The 17531-nt window shown below is 33.8% G+C and overlaps 4 protein-coding genes across 4 annotated transcripts; 1 reads left to right on the forward strand and 3 right to left on the reverse strand.

The window, feature by feature from the left end:
- Nucleotides 1–4615: 4615 nt before the first annotated feature.
- LOC107360117 (uncharacterized UDP-glucosyltransferase YjiC-like) lies at nucleotides 4616–6376 on the reverse strand. Its single transcript, NM_001323097.1, is given in 2 exon segments — nucleotides 4616–5891; nucleotides 6339–6376. Coding segments are annotated over 2 exon segments (1314 nt in total).
- A 2377-nt stretch (nucleotides 6377–8753) lies between these two features.
- Nucleotides 8754–11026, reverse strand: LOC149093882 (uncharacterized). Its single transcript, XM_089267020.1, has 2 exons — nucleotides 10283–11026; nucleotides 8754–10095 (listed from the first exon to the last, which is right to left on the reverse strand). Exons 1-2 carry the CDS (start codon nucleotides 10318–10320, stop codon nucleotides 8820–8822), a joined length of 1314 nt encoding a protein of 437 aa, XP_089123146.1. The 5' UTR covers nucleotides 10321–11026; the 3' UTR covers nucleotides 8754–8819.
- Nucleotides 11027–12010: 984 nt separating this feature from the next.
- On the reverse strand, nucleotides 12011–13991 carry LOC107359877 (uncharacterized UDP-glucosyltransferase YjiC-like). Its single transcript, XM_089267086.1, has 2 exons — nucleotides 13877–13991; nucleotides 12011–13352 (listed from the first exon to the last, which is right to left on the reverse strand). The coding sequence occupies exons 1-2, from the start codon at nucleotides 13912–13914 to the stop codon at nucleotides 12077–12079; spliced, it is 1314 nt and encodes a 437-aa protein (XP_089123212.1). The 5' UTR covers nucleotides 13915–13991; the 3' UTR covers nucleotides 12011–12076.
- A 1415-nt stretch (nucleotides 13992–15406) lies between these two features.
- On the forward strand, nucleotides 15407–17331 carry LOC107359876 (uncharacterized). The gene is made up of 3 exons (XM_015926466.3): nucleotides 15407–16393; nucleotides 16703–16890; nucleotides 16986–17331. Exons 1-3 carry the CDS (start codon nucleotides 15479–15481, stop codon nucleotides 17224–17226), a joined length of 1344 nt encoding a protein of 447 aa, XP_015781952.2. The 5' UTR covers nucleotides 15407–15478; the 3' UTR covers nucleotides 17227–17331.
- Nucleotides 17332–17531: the final 200 nt, after the last annotated feature.

Raw genomic sequence — 17531 nt, forward strand, 5'->3', positions numbered from 1 at the left:
AATCCATCTTCTCCATTGGGATATAACCGGTAATTTTCTGTCACCAACTTCATTATGTTTGGGTCAATATCAATATTTTTATCGGGCTGGTAATTCAAAGCCAACTTGTGGTAGCTAAAAAAATTTTGCTCTTGGACTATGGTTAGGGACAAAGGCGAAAGGGAAAGAAATAGGGTAGGAAATACGGGGCAAAAGAAGTTGTCTTGACATTCCCCACCTACAATGTTTCCAAAGTTCCTTTTGGATTCACAAAAATTTTAAAACTAACGTTGACCACACAAAAAGCATTTGAAACATTGTTCATACAACAACCATAAACATCACTCTATACAACCAAGTTTTTTTTCTTTTGTTTGTTTTTGATCCATCTGATCAATAATGGCAACTAACTCAACTTCAATAACGCGTATAACAACTGTTGAAGAAGTAGAAGAACCCGTAGCTCGTACTTCGACCTCAAGTGAAGCAGCCCACATCGATGGGTACTACGACGTAGAAAAATTTACGCACTGTTTCCGTGCCGTAAGAAATTATGAAACTCATGCTGAGTTATGGGCCGTAGCTCGTTGGAAAACGACACCGGTGAGATGTCAGACATAGACCAATATGATCAACACATACACATGAGAAAAGCTACCATAGAGGATTTGGATCTTCTGAATGGCTACGATCCAAACCGCCATATCGAAGCTAAATTTAAGTGCCGGTGGTGCGGAAAAGGTGGTGGACGCCTTAACCAAATGGTTAAACATGAAAAAGCCTGCCCTTACGCAGGTTCAATCAGACACAATTGCGATGTCTGGGGTTGTATCTCACGTGGTGAAGTATGTACTGGCATCCAAAACTAGAGGATTATGTACCTCCTTTGGACCATCGAGGTCTAGAAGGAAATCAAAAAAATAAGTATCGTGTGCTTAAATGTATTTCAAAGTAACAATAAAATAGATTTGTAATGCTAATTCAACGAATCTCGAATTTTAAATGCATTTAATGTTTAGATTATGCTTAAACAAACTTGTTTACATCAGTATGACTGAAATCGGTCATGTGGTTGAGGAGAAACAAGGTGAACAAAATTTTGGGAAAATCTACCAATGTCAATACTGTGAAAACATAAATGTAAGATGTTTCCGAGAAAAGATAAAATAACGAAAAAGAAAAAAAGACACTTTTCAAAGATAAAGTTAAGCTATTTATTTGTTGTTTCTTTGACAATGTTTCTTTTCAGCTTCTAACCTGGGCTACTTTCCAACTGCCAAGATAATCTCCTTGTTGCCAGAAAATACAAAAATAAGGGAGATAAGGATAGGGACATCGTGAGTGCAGATGTTTGCCCTTAGGCTATAGTAGGCCAGAAACAACAAGAAGGGGGAGAAGAGAAAAGGAAAGATAAGGAAAAGGGAATGGTTTTATGGGTGTTTAGAGTAAACAATAAAGGGGGAAAGAAAGGGGGAAGAAAATCTATTTTCACACATTCCCCTTCTACAACCATTCCAAAGTCTCTTTTGGAACCAAACCAACAACATCTAAGTTGGCCTCTAACCTCAAATTTTCTTTTGAGTTGTGCCTTTCTCTGTAAAAGTTATAATAGTTGTATTAGTTATGCCTCACAATTTGTAAAAACATGGATGTGCCCGTAACCTCTACAACAAGCTTTTTTAGCTGATTTAGCTGCTGCCCCTACAACGGGAAACTTTGAAATAGAAAGTGTTTCTCATGCATTTCTTGCAACCCGAAAGGGAGATGAGTCCGTTGATGTGTGGTGTAGGGTAACCTGGAAGGACACCCCTGTGCGGATGTCCGACATCGTTAATTATTCCAAACATAAATTTAAAAAAACTACCGCGGCCGATCTCGAATTCCTAAACGAATATGAACCCGAAGAAGAGGTTGTACCTAAATTTAAATGTAGATTCTGCTTTAGAGGGTACACCCGACGAGATAGAACTATTGAACATGAGAAGAGAGGTTGTGGTGCAAGGGTTTCTGTTCGCCACAACTGCGAATACTTTGGTTGCGTAGCCGAGGACAATTGTCCAGGATCCATGGACATAGCTAACTATGTGGAGCCCCCCGACTTGCGGACAACGAATTCCGGAAGAAAGTCCGGTAAAGGCAAAAAACAAAGTAAATGAATTGTTTGACCTGCTGTAAACATGTGTGACTTGAATAAAAAATTTGAATTTTTTATGAAATAATTGTGTCATTTGATTGAAAATTTTAGAATTGCAATTTTTAAGTAGATAAACGTTTTCTCCTCGTCAAAAGGAACTGTTTATACTAGTATGGCTGAAATTGAATAAATAGTTTGTGAAAAATTGAGTGAACAAAATATTAAAAATTGCTTATTTAAATATGCGTTGAAATGTTGAAATTATAAGTTGTGGGTCTGGGGTTAGAGAACAAGAGAGGCAACACAAAGCAACTACAACGTGATACAAAAAAGGGCTGCCAGGGTAAAAAGGTGCTTTAGAAAGAACCAAAATGGTTTCATTTCTCTCTTACCTTTTACCTTTGAAAGTTGTGATCCCTTCTTCTACTTTTAAGTTTAAAAAAATGTTACAAATACTTGCCCCACTATATTTTGTATGGTAATTGTGGACATACTGTGGAGGCAACTAATGTTTTGTGCATTTGTCAAAGCTGAACTGCCTGATATTGGCTGTTTTACAGAGTTAGTGTCTAGCTGTTCGCCGGAGAATTGTGAAGGCGCCCCGGTTCGAAAACACATATCTACTGTGCCTAGGGCTGCAGGAATTTTAACGCGTGATTCTAATTCTTTCATTTTTACAGCATTATATCGAGTTAGTCAACATTATGTTGTTATAAAAGCTAGCTGGTGTAATCTAAAATTGTTGATTATTGTTGCTTATTTGTCACCAACAGCGAGTGTTTTAAGTAACAACCAATATATGTTACTTGTGCAGGAACTTACAGCGATGTGTTCGAAAGTTCCTCCTGACGCACTTGCCATTTTACTAGGAGATTTTAATGCTTCTCATTCAACCTGGTCTGACGAAAACTGTAGGAACAGTCGAAAACGAACCAAAGGTGAGTTTCTTAAACATTATACTGAAAAAGCTGGACTCATGGTCGTTAATTTCTATCAACCGAATTGTTTCCGAGGCATGACTGAAACCGTGAACGATCTGGTTTTTGTAAATCATGCGATGTTCAGTGGTTTGAGTTTTTGTGAAACCACTGAACATCTTGGTGGTTCTGATCATTTTATGATTAGGCTACAATTCGATTTGTATGGGATTTTTCAATATTTGAAAGTACGACACATTCACATTCTTGGTATAACTGTGCAGAATGGTAGGGCGTTTCTCGAAACGGAAGTGAAGCTCGAGGATACATAACAGATGAACAAGTTGCTGGGCCTTCTGGAGTTCCAGGTGTCGCATATGGTGTGCAGTACCCGGATTGTCGTTTTAACCCATAAACTCAAATAGTTTGGGTCAATCAATAATAATGCGAAATAAGAAGTGAAAACAAATGTATTGAAAATTGTAGGCAGGATAAGTAAATTAATTAATTGAATATGTAAAACTATTAAATAATAAGATATGTAAAAAATAAGAAGAATCGGTAAATAATTGACGGGTAATTTAGACGCACTGTTATAGTGATGTCTTAGTTTAAGTAACCTGAGTCTGTTAAGTGAGTATTAGACTCTTTCCCGTAGGATCATTTACAGGTTTTCAGGCTCTCGGTGGAACCTCCATGTGAAACACTGAAAGGACGTGGTTTCGGGTTGAATAAAGGTGAACGTAAATATAAGTATAAGGATACCTCTTTATTAAGTTTCAAAATGAGAAAAGAAAAAGGAAAAGAGAACGGTCAAAACATAGAATAAGGGTAAAAAGATTACAGAAATGATGTGTTTTGCTCCAACATTCCATCTTAAGTGTCCTTTCTTCTCTTTTTGCTTCTTGTCGTAGTTAGGAAGATATTTTTTATCCCAGGAGATGGAGAAATGGAGAAAAGGAAGAAATAAGAGAAAAGGGTAAACAAGGTAATAAATTGGGAAAAGGCAAGAAAAGAGTAAACAAAGTAATAAATTACAAGTGCAGATGTTTGCCCTCGGGCTATCGTTAGGGGCAAAGGCAAAAGTGAAAGAAAGGGGGTAGGAAATAAGGGGAAAAAGAAGTTATCTTCACAATATTTTGCAGGATATCATCTGAATCAAAAGTTTTGACTAACTATGAGAATTCGAAAGAAATTTTAAATTCGAGCAAAGGACGAAAAGTTATTAGCGATTCAAAACCGGCTATTTGACTGTTACACCCAGTATAATGTCTTACTATACATAGAACCATTTGCTTTAAATTTTACGTTTTTGGCACCTTTCTGCGGTGATTGAAGTTGAATTTTTATTCTGTAGATTAATTGGCGTATCAAGAAAAAGATTTAAACATGATTTGCATATTTGTTTCAAACTTTTTGCCCATAGGTTATAATCTCAATTTCTTGAATTCATTATCAGCAGATGTCCAAGATGCGCTATTAATGATGCATTTAAAGAATAATTTTTCGTGATTTTTTTTTATAATTCATCTAAAAAATTTTAGACAGAGGGCTAATTGGAAACTTATAAAACAATGAATTAGATTTACAATTTACTTTTACTTTGTTCAATATGTTTTTCAATCATTTTGATCGCTTCAGAAAAGCTGTTTGAAGTTCTCATGTTATGCGAAATGGCTTTAACTCGATCTAGCAATTCCTTGTCGTTGAATATCTTCTCGATGCAATCAAGAAGATAATCTTCGTCAATTTGATATGGATTTAGACGAAAGCCAATTTTTTTGTCAACAACTCTTTGAGCATTATCAAATTGATCATAAAAATAAGGAATGACAATCATTGGTTTCCCATGATAAAGTGTTTCCATAAAAGTATTGTTCCCTCCATGAGTTATGACCAGATCAGCTTTTTGAACAACCGCGATCTGGTTGACATAATTTTCACCCCACATGTTGTCGGCCAATTCAAGTTCATCGCCTCGTGGTCCTTTTGATATGATAAATTTATGGGGTGATTTGGCTAGAATAGCAATCAACTTTTTCATTATAACCAAATCGGCAGATCCTATTGATCCCAATGAAAAGTAAATTACTTTTCCTGGTTTATCTTGTAACTTTTCTGGGATAACAAATTCAGTATCAAAATCTGGTTGACGAATCCAGCCATCAACACGATGCCAATTGGGTTCTTTTGGTTCACATTCAGTGTAATCCAAGTCAGCTGGGTAATGATAAAATCCAACGGTCTGAGGGTTATCAACGAACCTCGCTGAATTGTATCTTACGTTTGGGAGACCAGCAGCATCCAAGCAGGCATTAGTAGCCTCAGTTATCTTTGCATGAGCTTTTGCATAAGCCTCTCTAAATTCATCCCAACTAGATGGATCACTGTTTACTGAGTAACCAGAAGCTGGTGGAGGTCCTTTTGGATACAATACCAATGGATTTAGCGATGTGAGTGGAAACCAAGGAATTGAATTCTTGTACAGAAAAGGGAATGGAGATGTCAGATCACCAACAATTCCATCAAATTTATAGTTTTCATCATTGACTATATCATTCAAGGCGTTGTTCAATGGAGTGAAGTAAAGAACTGAACCTGCCAGAGATTCTCGTTCAAATACAGACATTGTAAGGTAACGTTTCAATGGTTCCTGACGAATTTCATCTCCACACAAAGCAATCCAATAGTTCATTGCTTGTCCCATATCTGCTACACTCAATGTTTTAGGAAACGGAATGAATGAAAATCCTCTTTTAACCGCTAAATGTCTGTGTTTTTCATGATGAGCAAAATAAACTTCATGTCCAGCAGCCTTTAAACCTTCAGCAAACCCTAAAGCGGCATTGATATGTCCATAACTGAAAGAAGCGAAAAATCAAACGCAAATTAGTTACATACTCATTATCATGGATTAAAACTAAATACGTGTTTCGATTTAAAAGACAAAAAACATGGTCCAGGGTCATATTTGTATTAATTAACATGAGTGAAGTTGGCAGAAATATCATAGTAGCTCAAAAAAATTGATTAGGAACATAAAAGCGAAAAAAGTAAACAAATCCTCAAAAATTCAAGTTATGGTTAAATAAGGTAAATAAACTCTATGTATTTATGAAGACAATAATAATGTAATTTTCAGAAGCTTATTCAAAAAGATTTAACTAGTTAACTATCAACACAGTCAATAGATGAAATGGTGTTAGCAAAGTTGATTTTGAAATAAAAAAGATATAAGATGTACAATCAGATGTCACATCAGAAGGGATTAATTAACACAAATTAATAAATATCAATAAATTACTTACGCATCAATGGCTGTCACCAAGAAACGATATGATGGCATCTTGAGCTGATTTTTGAATTGAAGTCAGGCGAGTCAGTTGAAGTTGTGTATTGAAGCTCAAATCAAATTATGAGCATAAAACATAATAAATCGGAATATAAATAGGGCAGCTCAATGATTCAAAAACAGATTAGCTGGAATCAGATGATTGATATGATAGCTTTCATTTGTTTGTTTCAGTACATGGAGACTGAATAATCACACATGAAATAAGAAGCACGCTGCTTAACGAAATATTTCCGTCTCTGAACACTTACAATGAATAATGAGTATTTCATAATGGTTTTAAATAGATTTGCTGGAACCGAATCATGGATATGATAGCTTTCACTTGTTTGTTTTCAGTGCACGAAGACTGAATATTATCATCTGCAAGATAAATTTCTGAAATTCTCATCGATAATGCAATATTGCTATTCGCAATGCATTCCAATGTCAATGGATGAATTGCACGCTTTTACTGCTTGTTAAATATTATGCAATCTGAAGCACTTGAACATGATCTTGAAATAAAAAAGTTATTTCATGTAATATTTCGATACGCAAAATTGAAAAATGTGTTCGTCTATTAAAAGAATAAGTTAAAAAACTTTGACTTCGAGTTATGTGTTAAGACTCGGTGAGTTTGTAAAACATGAAAATAGAGTCAATTTGAACAGTGAATCAAATTGTCGTATCAAAAATTTTGATTAAAGTTCCAACTTCGATGCCTTTTTGTACAGTTATGGAACCAGATTTATCATCAAACTAATTTTTCTGATAACATTTTATTGGAAATACACTTTTCCCGACTTTACAACAGATGGCTTTGATATTTGGTTAAATAAACCATTCAATTAATAATTTACTGTCAGAAAGGGTTAGTGAATAACAAAAATTGAACACTTTTCTCAATTTATCAATCATTCTATTGATTCCAAAATGATTTGTTTTTCATTTTAGTGATCCCACAACTTTGAAACTGGATGGTTAATAGCACTTATAAGCATCATTTTTCCACTAATCATGTTATTTTCCCATGCGCTATAACAAGTGAGAAGTTTGAGATACATTGGTTCAATCGTTTCTCTCGCTGATCCTTGCAGCTAGAGGTTCAAATTTTCTGGTTTAGGTTTTGAAGTTTAGTTTAGACAAAAAAAATTTTCAACTTCAAATCAGTACAATTTTGGGTTAATTGTCTTATTTCATGCAATATCAAAATCAACAATTTACACTTTTACCTAAAAAACAAATGGGAAAAATTTAGCTACATTGGGTTGAATAGAAAAGAATACTATTATAATTAAAAAACTTATAGCGTTAGTGCTAAGGGTTTAAGAATTGAACAAGTTTTAGCTTCGAAATAAAAGATCCCTCAATGATCATGGTTTAGTTTCATGGTTTATTTACTGAAGATTAATCTAATTATTGTATCTTGTTCCCATTATGAGATATTCATGATCCATTTCAGTAAAATTTGAGCTTTATTTATGACTCTACTGTATTTTTTCAAGGCGATCATCTGAAATATGGCAATTAACTGGTTAATATAGAAATCTTAACTTATAAGTTTCTATTCAAATATATATTTCAAAGTACTCAAGACCCTGATACAGTCAAATCGTCATAATTCATAATTCAAATGAATTTTTCCAATACTTTTGCTCTAAGCTTCATGTTATTAAATCCTAAAATTAGGTTAAGCTTTGTTAGCACCTCGGATAAAATATATCAGCATTTATCTTGAACCTTTCTCAATCCATTTCCAGAGAAAAATCTTAGGAAGAGAATTGAACAGCCAACCAGACCCAACTTTTCTCATCACAGGTTATACATGCATGGAAGTACAAGATCACTCAAGATCAAGTATAAGAAAAGTTACATCATGGTATTAGGTTCTCACGACAAATGCTGCATTTATAAAGGTTATTTGTGATATTGTAGTGAACACAATTTTTTGATATTTTGGTATTACATTGTATATTTTGCTGAGTCCTGATTCAAAGATAAGAAGTACGTATTGAAACGAAATATTTCCACTTTGAACTTATAACTTTCCAATCTGTTGGCCAAAAAATCTCAAACTAACACTATCTGATAAGAAAGTTTGGTTTAGGTGTTAATTGTAAGCTTAGCTTGTAATTCATGAGTTTTTTGGCTATCAATTCCTTTTTGCACTGCATTTACAAACTCAAATTAATTCTGCTTCATCGACAATCCTACAACAAGTTGCTTTAAAATGTCCTGTTTCCGAGCAAACTGAATCAAATTTTCACCGATTTTATTAACTTAAACCCATATACTATAGTACTATGACCATAATTTAATAATGGCTAAATAAGATATGAAAGCGATATAAAGATCAACCGAATTCAGGAAATTCGATAAGAATTACGGGTTATTTCATCTTATAAATTTTTAATCAACATAAAAATTGTAAAAATATAATACAATGTATAAACTTTTACAATGTGGTTCCCCTTTGTCCAATTTGTTTCTCAATCAATTTGACGGCTTCAGATAAACTATTTGAATTTCTCATGTTATGTGAAATGGCTTTGACTCGATCTTGCATTTCTTTGTCCTCAAATATCTTCTCAATGCAGCTAAGAAGATAATCTTCATCAAGTTCGTACGGATTGATGCGGAAGCCGATGTTTTTGTCGACAACTCTCTGAGCATTATCAAATTGATCATAAAAATAGGGAATGACAATCATTGGTTTCCCGTAATAAAGTGTTTCCATAAAAGTATTATTTCCTCCATGAGTTATGACTAGATCCACTCCTTGAATAACTTTAATCTGGTTAACATAATTTTCACCCCACATGTTGTCGGCCAATTCTAGTGCATCACCTCGTGGCCCTTTTGATATGATAAATTTATGCGGTGATTTGGCTAGAATAGCAATTAATTTTTTCATAATGACCAAATCAGCGGATCCTAATGATCCCAACGAAAAGTAAATTATTTTTCCTGGTTTATCTTGCAACTTTTCTGGAATAACAAATTCAGTATCAAAATCTGGTTGACGAACCCAGGCATCAACACGATGCCAATTAGGATCTTTTGGTTCACATTCAGTGTAATCCAAATCAGCTGGGTAATGATAAAATCCAATCGTCTGAGGGTTATCAACGAACCTTGCTGGATTATATCTTACGTTTGGAAGACCTGCAGCATCCAAGTATGCATTATTAGCTTCAGTTAATCTTGAATTAGCTCGTTGATAGGCTTCTCTAAATTCATCCCAACTAGATGGATCACTGTTTACTGAGTAACCAGAAAATGGTGGAGGTCCTTTTGGATACAATATCAATGGATTCAATGATGCAAGTGGAAACCACGGAATTGAATTCTTGTATAGGAATGGACATGGAGCCGGGAAATCCGAAACAATACCATCAAATTTATTGTTTTCATTTGAAACTATTCTATCCAAGGCAGCGTTCAATGCAGCAAAAAATTCAGCCTGAGCTCTGGTGGCTTCTTGTTCTTCTAAAGTCATTTCTTTAAAACGTTTCAACGGTTCTTGTCTATATTTATCCGCAAATGCATCCATCCATTGAGAAATTGAGTCCTCCAAAGCTGTTTCACCCAATTGGTTATCAAACGGAATGAATGAAAATCTTCTTTTAACTGCTAAATGTCTGTGTTTTTCACGATGAGCAAAATAAACTTCATGTCCAGCAGCTTTTAAACCTTCAGCAAAACCTAAAGCTGCATTGATATGCCCTAAACTGAAAAAGGGGAAAATCAAACGCAAATTAGTTACATACTCATTACAAACTCGTTACTAATTAGTCAATAGATGAAATGGTGTTAGCAAAGTTGCCTTTGAAATAAATGAGACATGAAGTGACAATCAGATGTCCCAACAGAAAGGATTAATCAACACAAATTAATAAATATCAATAAATTACTTACGCATCAAAGGCTGTCACTAAGAAACGATATGATGGCATCTCGAGCTGATTTTTGAATTGAAGTCAGGCGAGTCAGTTGAAGTTGTGTATTGAAGCTCGAATCAAACTATGAGCATAAAACATAATTGATCGAAATATAAATCGGGCAGCTCAATGATTCACCAACAGATTAGCTGAAATCAGACGGTTGATATGATAGCTTTCACTTGTAAGCTTTCAGTGCATGGAGACTGAATATTATCATCTGCAAGATAAATTTCTTAAATTCTCTGAAATAGTGCAATATTTCTATTGGCAATGCACTCAAATGCCAATGAATGAATTTCCCACTTTTATTGCTTGTAAAATCTTAGGCAACCTGAAGCACTTGAGCATAATCTTGAAATAAAAAAGTTATTTCATGTTATATTTCGATATACAAATTGAAAAATGTGCTCGTCTATTAAAAGAATAAGTCAAAAACTTTGAATTCGGGTATTTGTTAAGACTCGGTGAGTTTATAAAACATGAAAATAGAGTCAATTGTATCAACAATTTTGGATCGTTCAAAGTTCCAACTTCGATACCTTTTTGTACAGTTATGAAACTAGATTTATCATCAAACTAATTTTTCTGATAAGATTTTTAATGGAAATGGCTTTGATTTTTGGTTAGATGAAGCAGCGAAAGCAGATAAAGAGAAACTTTTAACCATTTAATTAATAATTAATGTCAGAAAGGGTTAGTAAATTACAAAAATTGAACACTTTTCTCAATTTATCAATCATTCTATTGATTTCAAAATGATTGGTTTTTGAATGAATGATTAGTGATCCCACAACTTTGAAACTGGATGATTAATAGCATTTATAAGCATCATTTTTCCACTAATCATGTTATTAAATTTATCACATTTAATATTTTATCATGCAACAAGTGATGAGTTTAGGATACATTGGTCCAATCGTTTTTCTTTTCGTACATTTTTTCAATGCGATCATCTAAAATATGGCAATTAACTGGTTAATAAAGAAATCTCAACTTAGAAGTTTCTATTCAAATATATATTTCAAAGTACTCAAGACCCTGATACAACCAAATCGTCATAATTCATAATTCAAATGAATTTTTCCAATACTTTTGCTCTAAGCTTCATGTTATTAAATCCTAAAATTAGGTTAAGCTTTGTTAGCACCTCGGATAAAATATATCAGCATTTATCTTGAACCTTTCTTAATCCATTTCCAAAGAAAAATCTTAGGAAGAGAATTGAACAGCCAACCAGACCCAACTTTTCTCATCACAGGTTATACATGCATGGAAGTACAAGATCACTCAAGATCAAATATATAATAAGTAAAGTTATATTATGGTATTAATTAGATTAGATTGTACTTAGATTTTCAGACAAATGCTGCAATATAAAGGTTATTTGTGATATTGTAGTGAAAACAATTTTTAATATCCTGTTTGGTATTTTGCTGAATGAATTTGCATCATGAATTTTTTGGCTATCAATTCCTTTTTGCACAGAATTTGCAAACTCAAATTAATTCTGCTTCACCAACAACCCTACAGCAATTTGCTATAAATGTCTTTTCCCGAGCAAACTGAATCAAATTTTCACCGATTGATTGATTAACTTAAACCCATATGCTATGAAAATAATTTAAAAATGGCATTCACTAAATGAGATATGAAAGCGATATAAAGATCAACCGAATTCCTGAAATTCGATAAGAGTTGTGGGTTATTTCATCTTATAAATTTTTAATCAACATAAAAATTGTAAAAATATAATACAATGTATAAACTTTTACAATGTGGTTCCCCTTTGTCCAATTTGTTTCTCAATCAATTTGACGGCTTCAGATAAACTATTTGAATTTCTCATGTTATGTGAAATTGCTTTGACTCGATCTTGCATTTCTTTGTCCTCAAATATCTTCTCAATGCAGCTAAGAAGATAATCTTCATCAAGTTCGTACGGATTGATGCGGAAGCCGATGTTTTTGTCGACAACTCTCTGAGCATTATCAAATTGATCATAAAAATAGGGAATGACAATCATTGGCTTTCCGTAATAAAGTGTTTCCATAAAAGTATTATTTCCTCCATGAGTTATGACTAGATCCACTCCTTGAATAACTTTAATCTGGTTAACATAGTTTTCACCCCACATGTTGTCAGCCAACTCTAGTGCATCACCTCGTGGTCCTTTTGATATGATAAATTTATGCGGTGATTTGGCTAGAATAGCAATTAATTTTTTCATTATAACCAAATCAGCAGATCCTAATGATCCCAACGAAAAGTAAATTACTTTTCCTGGTTTATCTTGCAACTTTTCTGGAATAACAAATTCAGTATCAAAATCTGGTTGACGAACCCAGGCATCAACACGATGCCAATTAGGATCTTTTGGTTCACATTCAATGTAATCCAAGTCAGCTGGGTAATGATAAAATCCAATTGTCTGAGGATTATCAACGAACCTCGCTGGATTGAATTTGATATGATCAAGGCCAGCAGCAGTCAAATTTTCATTAGTGACTTCAGTTAATCTTGAATGAGCTCGTTGATAGGCTTCTCTAAATTCATCCCAATTAGATGGATCACTGTTTACTGAGTAACCAGAAAATGGTGGAGGTCCTTTTGGATACAATATCAATGGATTCAATGATGCAAGTGGAAACCATGGAATTGAATGCTTGTACAGGAATGGATATGGAGCTGGCAAATCTGAAACAATACCATCAAATTTATTGTTTTCATTTGAAACTATTCTATCCAAGGCAGCATTCAATGCAGCAAAAAATTCAGCCTGAGCTCTGAAGGCTTCTTGTTCTTCTAAAGTCATTTCTTTACAACGTTTCAACGGTTCTTGTCTAAATTTATCGGCAAATGCATCAATCCATTGGAAAATTGCGTCCTCCAAAGCTGTTTCACCCAATTGATTATCAAACGGAATGAATGAAAATCCTCTTTTAACCGCTAAATGTCTGTGTTTTTCACGATGAGCAAAATAAACTTCATGTCCAGCAGCTTTTAAACCTTCAGCAAACCCTAAAGCTGCATTGATATGCCCTAAACTGAAAAAGAAATGAAATAAAATAAAAATTATTATTAGAAACTCAAAAAAATTGTACTCGAATGAAAAATAGTTGAAAGTCAACAGTCTTTGTTTGTAAAGACCGTAAAGAGTGTTTGTTTGTTTGTTTGTAATTTAATACCAACAGACTTAATTTCGTGAATTATAAATAAGGCAGATTAGGCTGAACGCGACTATCCAGCGAAAAGAGTTACTTCAACGATAACCCCAGATGCAATATCACCCAAATCACCCAACCTCAAATTGCCACAGAGTCATGGCAATAAAATAAACAATTTGCTTAGATTCAGTTTTTTGACCAAATAAATTTTGAGAAAACTCTATGGATTGTCTAATTGAACTACAAAAATACCAAAATTAAATTTTGGAAAATAAAATTTGTAAAAAGGATATTTCCCTAAATATTAGAAAAATAGTCGAATGCTTATCTGATGAACTGAAATTATTAGAGGTTTAACAGTATATTGATTATTTAAAATTTTAGGTGTTACTTGAGATACTTACGCATCGATTGCTGTCACCAGAAAACGATAAGAGGTCATCTTTGATTAACTTGTATCACTGGTTAGTTTGATGATGGATTCAAGTCACTAATGTATCACCAGGATGAAAATGGTGTGAAATCAAACTGAACAATACTACTATTCAACTATTCAAAATGAATTTAATTTTATCGCTTTTCATTCTTTATTTATTCCGCAATCATGTGTATCAGAGAAGGCTATCTGGATAACATTGTTTCCATGAGCATTCCATGAAGATGATTGGTTAATTTTAAAAGCAACGAAACTCGATTTAACCATATTTCATTGATTAATGTGTGAAGATAAAGGTGGAGGGTTCGGTCCTAAATACAATTCAAATGGGAAATAATAAGATAAGATTATTGTCTCATTTCAATTGATCTCTTGTAATTCAAAACACTATGCTATTAAGCAGATTATAATTATAATTGATGTGGCTCAATAATAATTGACTGCGACACATCAATGACAAACAAAGCAAAATAATCTCTCGACTAGATTATTGAGAAATTTAGTGATCACCGATAATACTCGTGGCGTATTTATGAGATTGATATAGCTAATGAAGAAATTTTTGTTCTGAAAATTCACCAATTTCCCCAATTTCTTCGAGCAATTAATAGATCACTTTCAGTTGTGAATTCACTAATAGAAGTACTTGTCAAATGAGAAAATGCGACTGAGAAATATGAGAAAGTACTTCGATTTGCGAATCACACGTTTTTGGAAGCGTCATATAAAATGGTCACAGTTTTTGCTCCAAAATGTCATTCTATACTCACAGTTTCTCAATGCAAACGGTTAATCCACAACCTCGATACAATCCCGGTCATTACTGTTCCCAAATATTTGGAGTCACAAGTTAAAAGACATGAACGAAGAAAGAAACAAATATTGGAGGAAAGAGCCAATTATTTAAAGACTTGTGGTGATAGATCTAAACCAGTGGTAACCTGTGTAAGCTGCTGGACTCAATAAAAATATCATCAGTGCAATCAACAACATCGGATATTTTAAGCCAACACAGTGCCAACCTACAGCCACACCAGAGATTTTAAGAGGATTGAATGTCGTTTTTTGTGCTGAAACTTTATCAGGCACGACACTTGCTTACTTGAGCCTGATTAGGAAAAAAATTGCGTTGGTAAAAGCTAGAGGCGATTTAATAGGTTTCAACAGTGAGAGACTGATTTTTTGTGTGTTTGATGCTTTGTAACTCGTTATAGGGCCGCCACTAATTCGTTGGAACCGTAGCAGTAATCAGTTCCATCAGCGTAATTTTCCAAATTCACATATCTGGCATATGAGTTTAGCATAAAGTTTTAGATGTAAGATGTTTAAATAAAAAATACTTGCTGTTTGGGTTCCCTTCTCTTCCTTTTCAAAGAGCAGAACAATTCAATAAAGATAAAAGATGAATAAGGAAGATAATTAACTCAACTTGTAGTCGCGTTATCTTCAATTGCAGCTTCAAAGTATACATCATCATTTGAGTGCTTAATATGTATCAAGTTATCAAACGCTTGTATCCTTATGTTTTGTAACTAAATGTTAGTTTGTTTACTCAAATTCAAACAATAAAATGGAATTTTTGGACTTGGATGAATTTGTCCATGATTTACATTTAACGCAACCAACGGATCATCCAATGGATTGCCAAGAACCAGTCACTTCATTGATATCTCATTCGACTTCAGCAAAATTTGATGTTTTCTCTTATGATGATGATACTCTTCGATCTTGTTTAATCGACGCTTCCAGTGATCATTTAATAGATGATATAATTAACAATGACCCGTTAATGGGGTGCATTTCAAACAGTGAAACAAACAAAGGTCCAAGTCAACCAGAAACCTTTTCATTTGCCTCATCAGATTGGATTTGTGATTTTTCAGCTAGCTTAACAGGTGATTTGCTTGAATCTTCATCGACTTCATCATTCATCTCCTCAACGGATCTTTTGAAATTTTGTTTTCCATCGGAGTTACCTTCAGCATCAACATGTGAATCTTGTGATCAGATTGAAACAACTGGAACTTGCAACAATTGTGGCAACCATAACCAACAGTCGTCTAGTCCAGAGGTTAATAACAGGGAATTCAAAAAGATACTTTCATTGAATGTTGACAACTCAGAATTGAAGGAACCATGGATCTCCAGTGTAGGAAAGAAGATACTGGCCACTTATTACACTCCAATCAATATTAGATCAGAATTTTTGTCCAACCGAATATCTTTGGATGAATTTGAATCATTTGCGTTAATAGAAGCTGTTAATGCCTTTCGCTTTATTGCTTCACGTAATGGGCCAGTTCCACGGCGAAATCTGATAAAACAATATTCGTGTTCAAAATCATTTGTTAGAACCTGTGAAAAGGTTCGAGCTTACAGGAAATTACATGCGGACGATAAAATCACCTTATTATCCAATGTGTTTTTTGATATTCATGCAATGAGAAGTATAATCACATTTGACCATCGCACCGATAGTTTCCAGGTGAGTATTAAGGTTACTCAAAGTCCTAACCAAATGATAGGCAAGAAACACTGCGATTCTTTGAGGTTCGTCATTATCATCTAACAGATATCACAGATGATTGTTGTTAATCCATTTTGTTAACCAAAAACTCCTATTTAACAAGAGACAATTTCATGAAAATATGGACACAATTTGCATTCGATTATTGTAACGAATGTTCTGAGTCACATACATGTGCCTAATATCATGTAATATTTGGGGCGAAGCTTGGTTCGCTTTGCTCCGTCAATCTAAAAGTTATAATTTCAACCAATCTTTTATTTTCAGTATTCTGGGAAAAGACTTGACAGGATAAAGGTTTTTCATCTGGACCCAGATTTACACGATGGATTGAATCATGTTATTGAAACCTTTCCGGATCGATGGCGAAATGATCTTAAAGCTATTGCTGTCATTTATCTAATTGTTATCTTCAACCCTGATTTACCTAATTTGAAATATGCTGATGCTATTAGGTGAATGTCTAACCGATTTGTAACATTAATAGTTTATTAGAATATGTTTTTTTCGATCAAAATCTAAGTAACTCTTTCTTTTTTATCATCTCTAGAATGGAACAATATGCTTATATTTATCTACTTGGACGATATCTTGAATCAGTTTGTGAATCACCTAGTGATGCTTCAGACAATCTATACAGATTGATGGTCAAAATTGAAGAGATTCAAAAATTGCGAGATAACATGGTCAATATAATCAATGCATTCAGAGCTGGTGCTTCTTTGGATTGTAAAAATACAATTATAACTTCCATTCAAAATTCAATAACATCAAATAATCTGATCCATTAGCAAAACCTTTGGATTTTTGGCTTGTCTTATTGTAAACAGAACTTTGATCTTTTACTTGACTGATCTCACATGACTATCAATAAATAATGATGTATCTTTGATAAAGATGGTAGTTTCGATAAATACGATAAATGCGATAAAAATGATAGATCATGGATCTATCTGCGTTACAAGATAACTAAACCTGATTGAAACACTGAATATTTTTAAATGGTGTTACTGGCAAACCAGACCTGACACTTTGTGAGACAAGAATTTGGTTATTTTTCTAGTATTTAGGCTAAACAGTCTTTTAATGGGTGTTA

Source organism: Tetranychus urticae, chromosome 2 (assembly GCF_039701765.1).
Source record: "Tetranychus urticae isolate SD_2017Ah chromosome 2, NJAU_TeUrti_SD_1.0, whole genome shotgun sequence".
In the NCBI taxonomy this organism is placed as follows: Eukaryota; Metazoa; Arthropoda; class Arachnida; order Trombidiformes; family Tetranychidae; genus Tetranychus; species Tetranychus urticae.